This window comes from Oryza glaberrima, chromosome 11 (genome assembly GCF_000147395.1).
Source record: "Oryza glaberrima chromosome 11, OglaRS2, whole genome shotgun sequence".
NCBI lineage: Eukaryota > Viridiplantae > Streptophyta > Magnoliopsida > Poales > Poaceae > Oryza > Oryza glaberrima.
Genome location: NC_068336.1, coordinates 683,222 through 699,993, shown reverse-complemented (window position 1 = coordinate 699,993; position 16,772 = coordinate 683,222). Strand labels below are relative to the sequence as shown.

General features: G+C 47.0%; 2 protein-coding genes across 2 annotated transcripts; both read right to left on the bottom strand.

Moving 5' to 3' along the window:
- Window positions 1–6,819: 6,819 nt before the first annotated feature.
- LOC127753801 (non-specific lipid-transfer protein 2B) lies at window positions 6,820–7,770 on the bottom strand. The gene is made up of 2 exons (XM_052279227.1): window positions 7,314–7,770; window positions 6,820–7,224 (listed from the first exon to the last, which is right to left on the bottom strand). Exons 1-2 carry the CDS (start codon window positions 7,655–7,657, stop codon window positions 7,215–7,217), a joined length of 354 nt encoding a protein of 117 aa, XP_052135187.1. The 5' UTR covers window positions 7,658–7,770; the 3' UTR covers window positions 6,820–7,214.
- Window positions 7,771–15,599: 7,829 nt separating this feature from the next.
- LOC127753905 (non-specific lipid-transfer protein 3) lies at window positions 15,600–16,374 on the bottom strand. The gene is made up of 2 exons (XM_052279354.1): window positions 15,922–16,374; window positions 15,600–15,833 (listed from the first exon to the last, which is right to left on the bottom strand). Exons 1-2 carry the CDS (start codon window positions 16,275–16,277, stop codon window positions 15,824–15,826), a joined length of 366 nt encoding a protein of 121 aa, XP_052135314.1. The 5' UTR covers window positions 16,278–16,374; the 3' UTR covers window positions 15,600–15,823.
- Between the last annotated feature and the right edge of the window lie 398 nt (window positions 16,375–16,772).

The following is a 16,772-nucleotide window of genomic DNA, read 5'->3' as shown; positions in this document are numbered from 1 at the left end:
CGTTGAGTCAACCACCTGGTCAATGCGAGGTAACCCAAAAGGGTCTTTGGGACAAGATTTGTTGAGGTCGGTATAATCGACACACATGCGCCATTGCCCCGTCTTTTTCCAAACCAGGACTGGGTTAGCCAGCCAGTCGGGATGAAGGACTTCCTTAATGAAGCCTGCTGCTAACAACTTGGTTAATTCCTCCTTGATCGCATCCTTCCTGTCCTGCGCAAAACGGCGGAGTCGTTGCTTGATGGGTTTGGCATCTTCCTTGACATGTAAAGAGTGCTCAATCACCTCTCTGGGATACCAGGCATATCGGATGGTTTCCACGCAAAAATATCTTTATTATTCTGAAGAAAGGTGATGAGCGCGCTTTCCTATTTACAATCTAACTCAACGCCTATTACAGTAGTCTTATCAGGATCGGAGGGATCTAAGGGAATCTTTTTCATCTTGGCATCACCCTCTTCGGTCTTTGCTAGCTTGGTTGCAGGCACTTCTCCCTCGCTTGCCATGGTCGCAGCCAGTCGGATCTCTTCGCGGGCGAGAGTAGTCTCGTGGGTTTGGGCCATCTCGCAACTTTCTTTGTCACATGTGACGGCCTGCTTGATGTCGCTCCGTAGTAATATGACTCCTCGAGGACCAGGCATCTTCATCATCATGTAGGTGTAGTGTGGGACGGCCATGAATTTGGCTAGAGCCGGTCGTCCGAGTATAGCATGATATGCTGTCTCGAAATCAGCAACTTCGAAACAAACATTTTCTATGCAAAAATTCTCCCGAGTGCCAAAGGTGATTGGAAGCGTGATCTGGCCGAGTGGTGTAGCTGACAATCCTGGGATGACACCGTGGAAGGGTGCATTACTCGGCTTTAATTCCGTGCGAGGAATCTGCATATCGTCCAAGGTCTTAGCGAAAAGGATGTTGAGTGCACTACCACCATCGATGAGAGTCCGTCGGAGCTTGACATTGGGTCTAGTACCAGGGGGTACCGCCCCGGGTGGACCACTCGGTCGGGATGATCCGAGCGGTCGAACTTGATTGCAGTCTCTGACCACCGAAGATATTGGGGCGTGTTAGGCTGAACCGCATTGATCTCTCGTTCTGTTAGCTTCTGTTTTCTCTTAGACTCATAAGCCAGGGGTCCGCCGAAGATGTGATTAAGTTCTTTGCGATGATCTTGAAAACCAGTCGGGGCATCGTCTTCATCATCGTTCTTCTTTGATGTGCCTTGATCTCTGTCTGAGGGCTTACGCGCGTTCTTGACATATTGCTCCGCAAACTGTTTGTAGACGAAGCAATCTTTGGCCACGTGGTTGGAGTTGGGATGATGCGGACAATGGGAGTTCATTATCTTGTCGAAGGTGTTGACGCGGGAACGTTGTCGGGAAGATGGAGAGGTAGTCGCCACAAGTTCTTCAGGCTTACGCTTGCGATCCTTGTGGTTGTTACTTCCACTCCCTCCTGTGGTCGGTGTATCCTTCTTTGGCTTCCAAGTGGTGCCCGACTGTTTGGACGCGGTAATAGCATCTTCGGCTTTGGCATACTCGTTGGCTTTTTCGAACATCTGCTTAACCGTCCTAGGAGGTTTACGTCCGAACTTGCCGACTAGGTCCTCGTGGCGAATGCCTTTAGTGAAGGCGGCGATGATGACGTCGTCGGTGATGTCAGAGATCTTGTTGCGTTGTTCGGAGAAGCGCCGGATGTAATCTCGAAGGGATTCTCCAGACTTCTGAACAACGTTGTAGAGATCAAACTGTGTTCCGGGGCGTTCAAAGGTGCCCTGGAAGTTCGCGATGAAGTGATCACGAAGTTCCGCCCATGATCCGATCGTGCCACGGGGTAGTCCGTGGAGCCAGGATCGAGCGGAGTCCGCTAGGGCCACAGGTAGATAGTTTGCCATGGCTTTGCTGTCTCCTCCTGCTGCGCGGATTGCGAGTCTGTAGACGGTGAGCCAAGACTCCGGATTAGTGGTGCCGTCATACTTCTCGATTCCAGTCGGTTTAAAGCCGGCTGGCCAATCCACTCGACGCAGGTCATTAGTGAAGGCAGCTACTCCATCCACATCGTCGTCGTAGCGATTTGGTGAATGGCGGTGACCTCGTGCTGCACGGCGCTGGTTGATCGTGTCGCGAAGGTCGACGGGACGCTGGCGAGGTGGAGAGCGTGCCCGTTCAGCTCAACGCTCCCTGTGACGTTCGGGAGGCGAGTGAACAGATCGTTCGTCGTGACCCCTGCTCCTGCGACTAGATCCTGTGCCGGTGATGCTGAGGCTTGGCTGATGATAATCATGAGATCGAAAGTGAGGGACTCGGCTACCAGTCGGGGTGCGGGTGCTTGCGGAGTTGGCTGGAACCGAGGCAGCGATCATGGTCTTCGTCTGGTTCAAGATGTTGACAACATGATCGGCTTGGTTGAGTGCGTCTTCCTTGAGGAGGGTGTCGAGGAGAGTGATTGCTGCAACCGCGTTCTGCTGGGGGGTACGAAAGACCGCTATTCCATCGACGTCTTGTTGCCCAATGAGCTCTCTCGCTCGGCGCCCAGATTCCAAGGCGCGTTGCCGTCGATCTTCAGCCTCCTTTGCAATCCGTTCGCGATCTTGTTGCTCACGCTATAGTCGTTCTCGCTCCTGTCGCTGTCGCTCTTCCTCCAGTCGGCGACGTTCAGCTTCTTGCTGTGCGCGATCTTGGTCCGCTTCTCGAGCTTGGCACTGTTCCTCCGTTTCGTTGTCAGCCATGAATACGCCGAAGAAGAGGGGCGTGTAGTTATCCTCATAGCTGTCGTCGAAGTTGTCGAGGTCGCCGTGGTCGTAGTGGTAGCCGAAATCGTCGTAGTCGAGGATCTCGGTTAGTCAAGAACTGACGCCGGGGGAGCTGAGGTAGCCATCCAAATCTTCCGTCGAGACTATCCCAAGAGGTTGAAGTATAACGCCAACCTCTCTGGATCTAGATTGAATTAGGGCCGAAGCTGGAGCTCGCCTAGATCTTCGAGTGGGAGATGTCTTGGCAGTGAAGACAGCGGCCAAATCATCAGAAAGTTTCATCAGGATTGAGGGGTAGGACCCGTCGTCTTGATCTGGTCACGGAAGAGTGGATTGGATCCCATCCGAGTGGTTTGAAGCCGACTCGGGAAAGATGATCTTGGGGTAGGCCTCGGCCGAGTTCGGGATACCGAATGGCATGGGGACCTGGTCTCTCCCCGACTGGTTTGAGTCCGAGTCAAGGAGAGAGATCTTGCCGAAGTCGTTGGTGATGAAGTTGAGGCTGCCGAACCGGAACGCCTGCCTGGGAGGGAAGGCGAAGTCGTCGATGCCAGAAACGAAACCCATCGCACTTAGTCGGCGAGAACTTGACGCTACCTCTACCTGGCGCGCCAACTGTCGAAACAAGATTTCGGCAATAATAAAAGGGGGTGGCTATCAAGCTAGGAAAGTGGATGGGTTTGAAGATAAGGAATTTTATACAGGTTCAGGCCTTCTTATTCAAGAAGTAATACCCTACTCCTGTCCGGGAATGATTCCGCCGAGTATGTTATTGATTGTATAAACTGGAAAAAAGAATCGCCCCCCAAGAGGCACACGGACCCTCCTTATATAGGGGAAGGAGTCCGCTTTACAAAATACAGTCCATATCCTAACGGAATATGGAATTATAGATAAAATACAATCGTAACCGACTAAGATCCCGGGTATTTCCTTGACATACAAGTTTAGAACCTAACCCGAGTCTACATAGAGATATTCCATCTATATTTGGTACCGTATATCCGACTAAATTACAACCGTCATGTAGATATGGGGTATCCATAATCTCCACACTTTCCCCAAACTTTCAACTTTTTTTAGAAACTAAACACAGCCTAGGAGGAGGGTTGAGCTGTTTTCCATGAGGAGGATGGGTATATGAGAAATGCGAGTAGTCGACAGTCAACCTTAAAAAGAATAGTTGGCAGATGATCAAGACAAAACTAAGTTTAATTTGTTCACACCTGCAGAATAAGAATATTGTTTGGTTACTATTATTCCGAGGGATCACTACTACAAAAAGGGACATATATATCGGCACTATAGGTGCCGGACGTGCTAAAACTGGCACCTATATATAATGTTTTTCAAACCTCAACGGGATGAAAACATAAAAACCCGACACCTTTAAACAACTATAGGTGTTGGTTCTAAAGAAAAATCGACACTTATACTATGGATGGTGGTTTTTTTAAAAAAACCGGCATCTGTAATATATTATAGGTGTCGGTTAATTAAAAACCGAGATCTATAATATATTATAAGTGCCGGTTTTTTAAAAACCGACACCTATCTGCCGAACTGACCGAGCCGAGCTGAGCCACCATATCTACTCCCATCCTTATCTCTTCCTCGCCTCTCTCTCTCTCTCGAACTCTATCTCCCGCACCCGCAATCCACTTCCTCCTCTCTTCTTCTTCCTTCTTTCTCTCCATTTCTTCCTTCTCCTCTCTCCTCCTCCTCCATCCACAACGGTGGCAGCACTCCTCTCCTCCTCCTCCTCCATCACCATGGCGGGGCCCTCCCCTCTGCCAGATCCGATGGGAGGGGAGGCGGTGGTCCAGCGGCAGCACGGCGGCGTGCTCCCCTATGCCAGAGCCGACGGGAGGGGAGGCAGCGGCCCGAAAGTGGCGGCACCCTCCCCTCCGCCAGATCTAGCGGGAAGGGAGGCGGCAACATGGCGGGGCCCTCCCCTCCGCCAGATCTGGCAAGAGTGGAGATGATGACCCGGTGGCAGCCCGGAGGGGCGGCCCAGCGGCGGGAGGCGGCATGCGGCGGCAGGAGAGAGCCGGTTGGAGGTGCGACGATGTTGGCGGCCGCGGATCCATCTCTTCTCCTCCCTCTTTGTGATTTGTTCATGTTGATGTGATCTAGATGTGTATTATTTGATCTAGATGTATTGTTTTTCTAGGGATTTTTTTACTATAGTTCATGTGTTCATGGATTTGACGCAATTTAGTTCACGTGTTCATGGATTTGACGCAATTTTGGGATTTGGTTATTATTTGAGATCAGCTTGACGGCTCGATACATCAAGCCGTTTTTTTTGGCTCGTGTATGCCTCAAAGGTGTCGGTTTTGACCCGAGTAATCAACGCCACCTCCGTGGTGCTGGTTGGGAAAACCGGCACCTAAGGGGGTTTCTCAACTGGCACCAATTAGTGCTTCTGTAGCAGTGGATAAGTAAGGATGTATGGACCATGAAGCCCTTTCCCTTGTATATATTCCCTCTATCCAAATAAAACTTATCTTCTAGAGTTTAAATTTTGTCCCAAAGAAATCAACTTCTATCATCCTACCTACCCTCAACGCATAAAACGAGAAGTTTTATCCCTTAAATACCTTTTACCTACCTATCACTACTACTACCTTTTGCAACAATAAAGGCCTGTTTGGTACAGCTCCAGCTCCAACTCCACCCTTCCTAGAGCTGGAGCTCAGCCAAACAGTTTCAGCTCCACCAAAACTAGGAGTGGAGTTGGGTGGAGCTCTCTCACAAAATGTACTGGAGTTGTGGAGCTGGGTTTAGGCAGCTCCACAACTCCACTCCAGACTCAACTCCTGGAGTTATATTTAGGAGTTGGAGCTGTACCAAACAGGCTTTAAGAGGTATTTTGGTCATTTTTACTCTCCACTACTTTCTTTTTGGGATTGGAATTGATATTTTGTGGGATGGAGGGAGTATGATCCAAATGGATAAATATTTATGCATGGCATAGCTTCTTTTCCATATTTGAGATTATTTTGACGTGTATTTGGGCCAAGGGCTTCTTCGCCAGGAGAAATGAAACAAGGCCGGCCTGCAGTGCATCCGATTCAAATGAAGAACAAGAAACTTTAGGAACTATATATAGTAGTACACCGGCCTGCCTGTATATATATCGTCCATCCATCTTTTCAAACATTATATTATATATCAAAAGGATAAGAGTAAATTGAAGAAGTTATCATATTCACTCTAAAGGTCTAGAAAAATAAGCATCTTTTTATTATGCAGCAGATAGGATAATCATTCTCACACTCTGCGAGCCTATAAAATGTGTGAGGTAAGTTATAACTGGACATATCTTCTTTTTTTTTTTTTGCGGGGTAGAGATATAAAGCTTGGTCAGATGATTGCAAGATATCTGTTGGCTATCTAATTGATACAATACTCCAACATTGTATTCGTTGAACAACTTAATTAAGTGTTGTCATAGTTTTACCCCTTTCAATAGTCTTTCAAAGTGCGGCTTCGACTATATTAATAATTCCATCCAAAATTATAAGTATTGTTGTACTTTGACATTGTCTTAACGATGCTACTTTGACTAACAATATTTGTAAAGTAGGGCTGCTTTCGACAACATGTGAAAGAGAGAAAGTTTGTCTCGTTAGTGGTGTGTTTTTTTACACTACTAAACGGTGTGTTTTACACTACTAAAATAGTTAATACTCAATTAATCATGCGCTAATGGCACACCTCATTTTGCGTATCTTCTCAATCTTCTCTTTTCTTCTCCTCTTAAACTCAGCATATTTTAAATGAAAAGAGTTGCATATTACGACAGTTTGTTTAATAATAAATCTAGTAATATCAATTTTACATTATTGATTTTTTGCTATTAATAATCAAAGTTAAAAATATTTGACTTGACGCTACTTTAAAAATGCTTATATATTTTGGGATGGAGGGAGTAATTTATTAATTGATTATTAGAGTATACATATTTCAAGACAAATTAACACAGTACTGTTTTTTTACCCAAGTTTGTATATATGTGTAATGCCAGGAAGATGGAGGAATCGGTGTAGAACATGTATATGTATACCAAAAGGAGCTGTCTATATAATGTATAATCCACAACGTACACGCACGTAGTACAAGTAGTACTGCATGTACATGCAGAAGTACATATGCATATGCATGGTACAAAAACTGATCTCTAGCTCTCAGGTACGTACGTAGTCGATCGACGAATAAATTAAGGAAACAGATAGCGTAGTGACCGGGCGATCAACCATATGCATGCATCGATCTAGCAGCAATGCTAGCTAGTCTCGTCATGCATGGCGATCGATCGATCGACCTAGCTAGCTAGCTCTCATTTTATTCAGCATAAACACAGATATAACACAAGATACAAAGCGTGAGACGACGACAGGTGCATGTACGGCCTGCGATGTCACACCCTCCGGCCGGTAGCGATCGATCGATCAGATTAGTTCACGCTGCAATTAAACGTACACGCACAAATTAATTTATATGTACTTAGTTAATTAGATGATCGATCATGCAAAACGATATAAAATTTGATTACCTGGAGCAGTCGATGGAGGGGCTGATGGTGTAGGGGATGCTGACGCCGCACTTGGAGGGGATGCTGGCGGCATTGCCGGCGTTGAGGCCGCTGATGCTGCCGGCCACGTTCTTGAGGCAGTTGCAGGCGGTGCGGCGGTCGGCGGTGGTGCTGGCGGCGGAGTTGAGGCTCCTGACGCCGCTGCAGCAGGCCGCCGACGGGCCGGAGCCGCCGCGGGCGTAGCTGAGGCAGGGCGACACGGCGGAGTTGACCTGGCCGCAGCTGATGGCGGCCATGGTGGTGTGTGGGCCCGCCAGGAGCAGAGCTGCCACGAGGGCGACCAACACCAGCTGTGCACGGGCCATCTCGATCTTGGTCGTGTGTGCTGACGATCGATCGACTTGCTGCTGCTGCTGGTGTGTGGTGCTCGATCGTTTGCTGCTGCAGGTGAGATCGATCGATGAGAATTCCCGGGAATGTAGGGGGCTTTAAATAGCTATGATTTCATCTGTGCCGATGCATCGACCAAGTCAAATGTAGTTACTACGTGGAATATATAGTCAACATATCCTATACACAAAAGCTTTACTTATGTACACACTATACATATTAATTAGTAAATGTCACAAAAAATTCTAGAAAAAATTGGACACATACTTCCAATAGTTTTACACCTACATGTGAAATCTTATCTTTAGTTTCATTATATTTTAGCCATAACAAAAAAGACAGTATCCTGACATTTTTACCCTTAAAACTGTCGGGTTTTTTCACTTTATGTTACAGCTAAAATATATTAAATTTGAGTATGAGACTTTCTAGATATGTGTAATACTATTAGGAGTAAATATCTAATTTGTTTATAGAATGTTTCATGACATTTTCTAATTGGCGTACACATGGTGTAATTAAGCTTGGAGTGCTAGTGTTTAGGCACCGTTATTAGGGCAGTCCCAACCCATAATGTCCATAAGCAGTGTCTATAGTGTCATGTCAATAAGACATCACAATAGAAACTACACTCCACAACTCATGATTTCTTAAAGTGAGCCATTAATAAATACATCATCTCTCTTCTCTACCAATCATATTTATTCTTCAACTATTATGAAGATACTATTATCTCCCAATGCAAAACTTGATAGTGTCTAGTGCATAGGTTCTCGTGTTAAAGATGTGTCTTGCATGAGACCCAGTTTCTTTCTCTCTTCACTCTCCTTCTTAATTAATATGGTGTCACATAAGTTAAAAGTCCTACATGATAATTTAGTTAATACCATATATAGACATCATTCTAGATGGAGGGTTGGGATTGCACTTAGTCGTCGGTGCGTCTAATGTTATTCAATTCAATTCAATTGAATCAGGGTGGTTGGTTGTTAGGGCTGGTTTAGCTAGCTAGTCACACAGTGTTAGTATTAGTGATGAGAAAATGATTAGCAGCGGCCTAACAGAGCTAGTCGTTTGTAGCAGCTAGCATGCATGTTGTACACTTGGAACATGCAAGTAGTTGAGCGCATTCATGATGTTTGGATCCAAGTGTCCATCATATCAGCAGTAACATCCAACGATCCTTCCAGTATTCTTCTTTCAACCACAAGGACATCTTATGCACACGCGTACGCTTCACCTGGTTACACTATAGCCCAATAATGCGCTCGGCTATTGCTAAGAAATATAAGAATCTTACAAGCTAAATAGACTAATTAAAATTGCTCAGCTGCTACAAAATAAACTACGAATGCCAACCAACAATTAACGACGATGAGTATTTTTAGGAAACACAGTGAAATATCTCAATAGCACATCACATTTTACACTGGTGGAGAAACCATCTTTGATCAGTCGGCCGAAATTTACAATAGTCTCGGTTCCACTAAAAACCGGGACTAAAGATTTAGTCCCGGTTGGTGGCTACAGCGGATATATTTGATATCGGTTCAAAACCTATCATACCTTGTCAGGCCCCCGGATCTTTAGTCCCGGTAAAGATCTCAGGGATCTTTAATCCCGGTTGATAACATCAACCGGGAAGAAAGCGCACGCACCAGCCCACGTTTCTCTCTCTGAATCATGTGCATGCGCATCTCTCCATCCTTATCTCCTTTTCTTCTCCTTCCATCCTCCCCTTGCTCTTCTCTCACCCCCTCTCCTCCTCCCCTCCCCCTTGCAGAGGCAGCCGGCGGCGGCCGGGCGTGGGCCAGCGGGATGGAGGCCGGCCGGCGGCGGCCCGGCGCGGGCCGGCGGGATGAAGGCCAGTCGCCTGCAGCCTCGCCCTCCCCTCCCCCAGATCCGGCCGGAGGGGAAGCGGCGAGATGGGTGGCTGGCCGGCGACGGGATTGGAGGCCGCCCGGTGAGTCGATTTTTTTTTGTTTTTTTTATTTGTGGTTTGGATGTTTTGATCTGAGAATGAATCTATGAATCGATGTTGTGAATGAATCTGGGATGTTGTGAATGAGTATGTGACTCGATGTTGTCAATGAACCTGTGAATCAATATTGTGAATATATTTGTGATGTTGTGAATGGATATTGTGAATGAATTTGTGATGAATCTGTGAATCGTGCTGTGGAGTTGTGATGTGGATTTGGGGTTTGATTTGACGATATGCATACCACTCGATTCGGGAGAAAATAAAAAAGAAAAAAAGGACCAGCTGGACCGCCGCTACCCTCTCTTTAGTCCTGGTTGATAACACCAACCGGGACTAAAGATCGATCTTGAGTCCCGGTTTTTTCACTCGGGACAAAAGATAGCGATCTTTAGTCTCGGATTGGTAGTCCCGGTTTAAAAACCGGGACTAAGGGGGTTACAAAACGGGACTAAAAAGCACTTCTCCACCAGTGTTAGTACACAAGAGATTGATATACAATTGGGATAAAAGAATAAAAGTCATATTAAGAAACTAATCCAAATATATTATATGATAAAATTCGGATAACATATATTTAATAGTATTTATTCATGTTCAGGACGTGTATTGTATCAACCATGCATGCATGTATTTAAGAGGTTAAACCGAAACTTCATGTTTCTTATCACAAAAATGTACTAGATGGCCTGGCATGTGCTCCACAATGCAAAGCTCTCAGCAGATCGATCAATTAATTAAATCTAAGAATTTTCAGTTACTAAGTTTAACGTAGTTTTTAATCAATCAGCTGTATGCTATGGAGTACTCCAATTAAGCTCTAGATAAGACCACGTACACTATGGAGTAGTAGAATTTTATCTTTCTTTTTCACAAGACCAAGCTGCTAGCTACTCCAGTTAGTACGAGTATTTATTTATCGTTGACGTAGGTTATCCCTCCCGGCCGGGACGGCTGTCGGTCGCCAGCAGGTGGCTTCCAAATTGAAGCCGACGATCCATTATGTTCATGTCATTCTCGTATCGATCTACCTGCCAACCGTTACTCCTCTCCTAGGTATTAATGCATATCATGATGCCACGTACAGCAACCCGTGGCCAACTTTCTATGTAGACGTTAGACAAATTAAAGAGGGCTACGATCGGTTCATCTTGGGCCGTGTTAGTTTCAAAATATTTCTTCAAATTTTCAATTTTTTCATCACATCAAAATTTTCCTACATACACAAACTTCTAACTTTTCCGCCACATCGTTCTAATTTTAACCAAACTTTCAATTTTGGTGTGAACTAAACACAACCTTGGTGTTTTCATCAGGCTTGTATGATAGAGCACTATTCCCTTTGAAATAAGGGTGTGCTTAGTTCACGCCAAAATTAGAAGTTTGATTGAAATTGGAACGATGTGATGGAAAAGTTAGAAGTTTATGTGTGTAGAAAGTTTTGATGTGATGGAAAAGTTGGAAGTTTAAAGAAAAAGTTGGGAACTAAACCAGGCCTAATATAGAGAGTTTGAAAAAAAAGAATTGGACGTCACACGCTCACTAGCATATGATAAATAAGATTAGAGGCCTAACTCACATAACTTCGGTGGGCACACGTTTTACTGTTGAACGTATATGTATATGTAGGTAGAGTATATATATATATTCTCTCAAGAGATTAAATCTAAAAGAAACAAGCATATGTGCCTATACTATGGCTTGAACCAAGATAAAAAGGTTCTATCACAAGAGAAATATCACAAGAGAAAGAGCGTTATCATGAAGTCTGGACGACTAATAATGTTTTCCAGTGGTCGACCAATTTTTCGTGACATCGATGGCTATTTGCAGTGGAGATGTCAACGACAGAGCCTAGGCAGCCACCCGAACACAAGGACCTTAACTATCAGTTTGTAGCGTTTACAACATTATCACCGCGCGTTTGCAAATTGGCTTATCAACCACATCAAAAATTTGAATTTTCAACCATAATTCTAGAGTTGATTTTCAGGTTTCCTCTATCTTGGTTTGTTTTTCGCCATTGTGTTTTAAATTGCCAACATGGATATACAAGTTTTATCCTGTAAATTATTTTAGTTGCTCTGTTCTTTTTTTTTTTACGGCTATTAGCTATATATCAAACGATGAGAGTTGAAATTATGATTTGAGGTGCACCAGTAAATTGAAATAAATTCTTGGGATGTCCTTACGAATATATGGGCTAGGGTTTTTTTTCCATCCCAAACAAGTCCTTTAATCTTTTTATTGGGTTGAAACTCAATAAATATATGATAGATTTATTACAAAATGCTAGCTAGCCAACTAGGACCCAGGTCAATGAATAGAACACAAGTAGATAAGAAAAATAAGGGGAGAAATAAAAAAAGCGATAAGTTTTATTTTAGCGGTAAATAACGCATTGAGCCTCATAGTTGCCCACCTATCCCTCTTCCCTCCCTTTCCCTCGTGATGTAAAAAAAATATACTCTCACAAGCATTGGTTTTGTCCTAGACTCTTCAAACTCCCCTCGGACCCCTCCTGCCCCTCTCGTTCCTACCCTCCTCTTCGGCACTCCCTAACCTCCTGACGAAAAAAAAAGATTACTCTCAACCTTTCTAGAGTATAAAAATTATCTTGTAACTCCCCTTCCCCACACCCGCTCTTTTTTTTTGAGAGGCCACCTCATCCTCTTACGATGAAAAAAGAAGTATCCCTTGTTTATGAACATAAAAAGAATATCAATCTTGGTGATAAAAATATTCTTTCACATTAAGAGGAAAGAGTGGGGCATAGTTATTAGGACCGGACTGGCGGTCTGACCGGGAAAAACCCTAACCATGGCCTCGGTCGGTCTGGTCTCCTTAAAAGATCGACTGCGCAATTGAACCGGGGAGACCCATTGAATCGTGCAGTTTTTATATAAACCGAGCTTTGAACCGGAGTGGTAAGACCTCGGCCGGTCTAGTCCCCTTAAAAGATCGGCTATGCAATTGAACCGGGGAAAACCCATTGAACCGGGCGATTTTTATATAAACCCGGCTTTGAACCGAAGTGGTCAGACAGGGTAACAAGCTACTAGGCTTTTGTTGATGGGCTGAGGCGAGGCCCAATGAGCAAACTCCATCAAAAGCCTTAGCCCACTGAGCAAACTCCATCAAAAATCGACCTTGGGTCGCATGGCTGAGAAGAGCACCCACTACCCAACCCTCTATCTCTTCACTTTTGTTGGTACCAAACATTTACGTCATATTGTACATTAAACCGCGGTTGGACCGGCCTAACCAATGGTCGAACCACCAGACTAGTGAACCGAGAGCTCAACTGGTTAATTCTCCGGTCCGGTCTTAATAACTATGGAGTGGGGAGTGGAGGAGACAAATGAAGATCCTGCTATACAGAACTAATGTATCACATAAAGGTGAGAGTAATTTTTTTTCATAATAATTAAGGTGAGAGAAGGGGAGCGGGTATACACAAACTTATGTGAGGACTACTACTTACAATAAACATCCCATTGAACTGTGTACAATAGTTCTTTGTTTTGTTCTTTTCTTCTTCTTTTTTTTCCATTTTACCCCTTTTTTTCTGATTAACTAATTAAATTTTGTGTGGCATGGGCCTGGCAAAAGGAGGTAAAAGGATATAGAGCATTCTCCCTTGGAAAAAGTACACCGAAGGTCCCTCAACTTGTCATCGAGTTACAAAATAGTCCCTCAACCGCAAAACCAGATACAGCACATCCCACAACTTACAAAACCAGTGCAAACTAGGTCCCTCGGTGGTTTTGATCCCGGTTTTGTCCGACGTGGCGGTTGAGTCAGCGTGGGACCCACGTGGGCCCCACATGTCAAGCTGCCACGTAAGTAGGCCAGCCTCTCCTTTCCTCCTCCTCCTCTCTCTCTCTCTCTCTTCTCTTTGGACTCTGGACTCTGGGCAGGCCGGCTTCGTGGCGGCGTTGCGAACGCCGCCTTGCACGACTCCACGGCGGTGCCATGTGCGTCGCCGCTCGCCACCTTGGGGGCGACATATTCGTGAGTCGTGCGTCCCGACAAACGAGCACGACCTCGCCTTCACCGGCTCGGCCACGAACCGCAGAGGCGCCGCCGCCGCCGCTTGAACCGGAGGAGGTGGTCTGGGAAGCAGGACGCGCCACCGCCAGCCGTGTCGTCCTGCTCGTCGTCGATGTCGCCTATCATGTGGAGGTACTCGATGGCGAGGAGCACCTCGGCTGCGTAGAAGCGGGCGGAGGGGAGCGGGAAGCGGCGGGATGGCATGCGGTGGATGAGGGAGTGGAGGTCGCCGCCGGCGCAGAACTCCATGACGACGCAGGAGAAGTGAGTCGTGGCATCGAAGTCGGCGAAGAGGGTGGAGGAAGAAGGGGTGGTCGAGCTGCCGCAAGATCCGCTTCTTCGCCGCCGCACGCTCTAGCTTCTGCTTCCTCGCCACCGCCCACCAGTCCACCACCTTCATCGCGTACAGGCACAGCTCTCTCTCACTGCCGCCTACGCCGGTGAGCTCCGGAGGCGGCACAGGTACACCGTCCCGATGTAACACCCCAGCCCGTTTGAAGCCTAGTAGTGTGTGTTTGGCCCATGTGGCCCAGAAGTGGTTGTGTAGTGGTGGTTTAGTACCACCTTGGAAGTTTAGGTGGGTGAGGGCCTGCTTATAAGCCTTGGTGCTCCAACCATGGTATCCCCGGGTTAACCCTTTTACACGAAGCGAGGACGAAAGTGTAAGCGGGATACCATGCGAACGTGGGTCCGCTCAACGTATAGAGCGGACTAATGCGGATTTTGGAGGCAGGGTGTTACACCCGATGTCGCGGCCGCCGATGCATCGCACAAGCTTGAAGTCCCCCAGCCCGAGCGGCGCCGCGGAGGTCGTCGACGCCGCGCGGATGGCCGTCCATGCGACATCCCCAGACCTGCGCAGTCATGCAAGGCGGCGACCGAGCAGCCGCTGCCATCGCGCCGCGTCGGGGCCTGGCGGGTAGGGGACAGGGAGAGCGAGGACGCCGTCGCTGTCGCGCACGTGGCTTCACCGCTTCTCGTTCCCCAACCTCAGCTGGGGCACCCACCGCCTCCTCCGCTGCTCCAAGAACCCCGCCTCGTCGCCCCCACCCGCGACGCCGGACACCCCTGTCGTCGGACGAGGAGAAGGCCGCCCCACCGCTTCACTGACGGCGTAGGCATCAGCGGTTCACCTCAGCGGGGTCTACAGTGGCCGTGGAACCTCCGCACCCACCGCTCTGCCACCGCCCCGCCGCGTCCAGAGGGATCGGACGATGCGGCCGATGTCGCGTCGAAGCGAGCGCCGCCGCCGCTGGCGGCGACCAAGAAGCGGATGTCCTCCAGGAGCTTGCCCAGGTCTTCAAGACGAGAAGAGGGGAGAAACTAAGAAAGAGAGAAAGAGATGGTGTGTGATGACGTGGTCACCCTAACATGCGGGGTCCACGTGGGTCCCATGCTGATTCAGCTGCCACGTAGGATAAAACCGGGGTTAAAACCGCTAGAGGATCTAAAGTGACCCGGTTTTGTTAATTGAGAGATGTTATATATCTGGTTTTGTGGTTGGAGGACGATTTTGTAACTCGATGACAAGTTGAGGGACCTTCAGTGCACTTTTTCCTTCTCCCTTTGGATTGTTTAATGGGCTAGGATCCAAGAAATGAATTGATGGGCCATATATGAAGAAAGAGAGCAGGCTAGTCTGCATTACGTTTTTTTTTCTTTCAGTTTTGAGGCATGGTGTGCTGCCGGCCCATAAAAAACGTATGTACGGAAGTACGTTCATCATTACGTGGTCGCATGGAGCCTCGTCACTGATCCGTCATTAATTATATTCCAGAATTCCATTTGGCATTTCTTCAAATTAATAACAGCTCATATCATTCCATCCATATACTATTACTTATTGAAGTAAAAAAACGGGGCACAGCAAGTTCAAGTGTGTGTACGCATGTATCAGTACGACATTATTATCATTATTAGACTATTATATATGAAAAATATATATGTAGTGTACATAGTACACTACATGTAAACATTGAAACGCATTATTACATTATATAGTGCACGTACGCATGCAGCAAGAAAATAAGCAAAGCTAGCAGTGAACAGTCACTCTCTAGATCTTCCCATACATATCGATCTCAGCTGGAGATGATCAAGCTAGTAATTAGTTGATCCTGCATAAAAAAGGAAAGAGGAAATTAGCTTAATTAGGCCAACACATGGATGGAGCAAATACAGATAGAGAGAGAAAATGTAGAATACTTGGAGCAGTCGACGGAGGTGCTGATGGGGAAGGCGACGGAGACGCCGCATTTGCTGGGGATGGAGGCGGCGTTGCCCATGTTGAGGTTCCTGAAGGAGGAGGCCATGTTCTTGAGGCAGCTGCAGGCGGTGCGGCGGTCGGCCGACGACGAGGCCTTGCCGTTGAGGGTCCTCACCCCGCTGCAGCACGACGACGACGGCGAGCTCTCCCTCCCCATCACGTACGACAGGCACGGCGCGATCGACGACGTCACGTCGCCGCAGCTCACCGCCGCCGACGCCCTCTCCGCCACCACCGCCGCCGCCACCACCGCCACCAACGCAACCAGCGCCATCGTCCTGCGAGCACCCGCCATTGTCTCGATCGAGATCTAGCTCTAGCTAACTAGCAACAATGTACACTGGTAGTGAGCTGTAAGCTATAGCTTGTGGTGAGTACTGGAGTGAGCAAAGCTGTCGAGGAGGGGTGGTATAAATAGCTAGCGATAGATGGAGGTGGAGAAGAAAGAAATTAAGGCCGGGTTAATTAGGTTAGCTTAGCTGGTTAGCGATAGGAAACTTCCAGATCGGCCGGCCGGCCGGAGATGGGAGATGATCTACTGTGTTTAGCTAATAGAATAGCTAGAATTATTGAGCGTGCATGCATATGCATATGTACCAGCCGGTGGTTGCGTATTGGGACCCTCGGGATCTGTCGATACGTGCGTGAATGCACGCATGTGATCCATCGATCTTTGTTTGCATGCTCAGGAACAACCTTCTTAATTGCCACCACTGTTATATTGCGTCTTTTCACTCCGTGGTTGGAATTCACCATTTTTTTTACAAACTGGTTCTTTTGAAAAACTTAT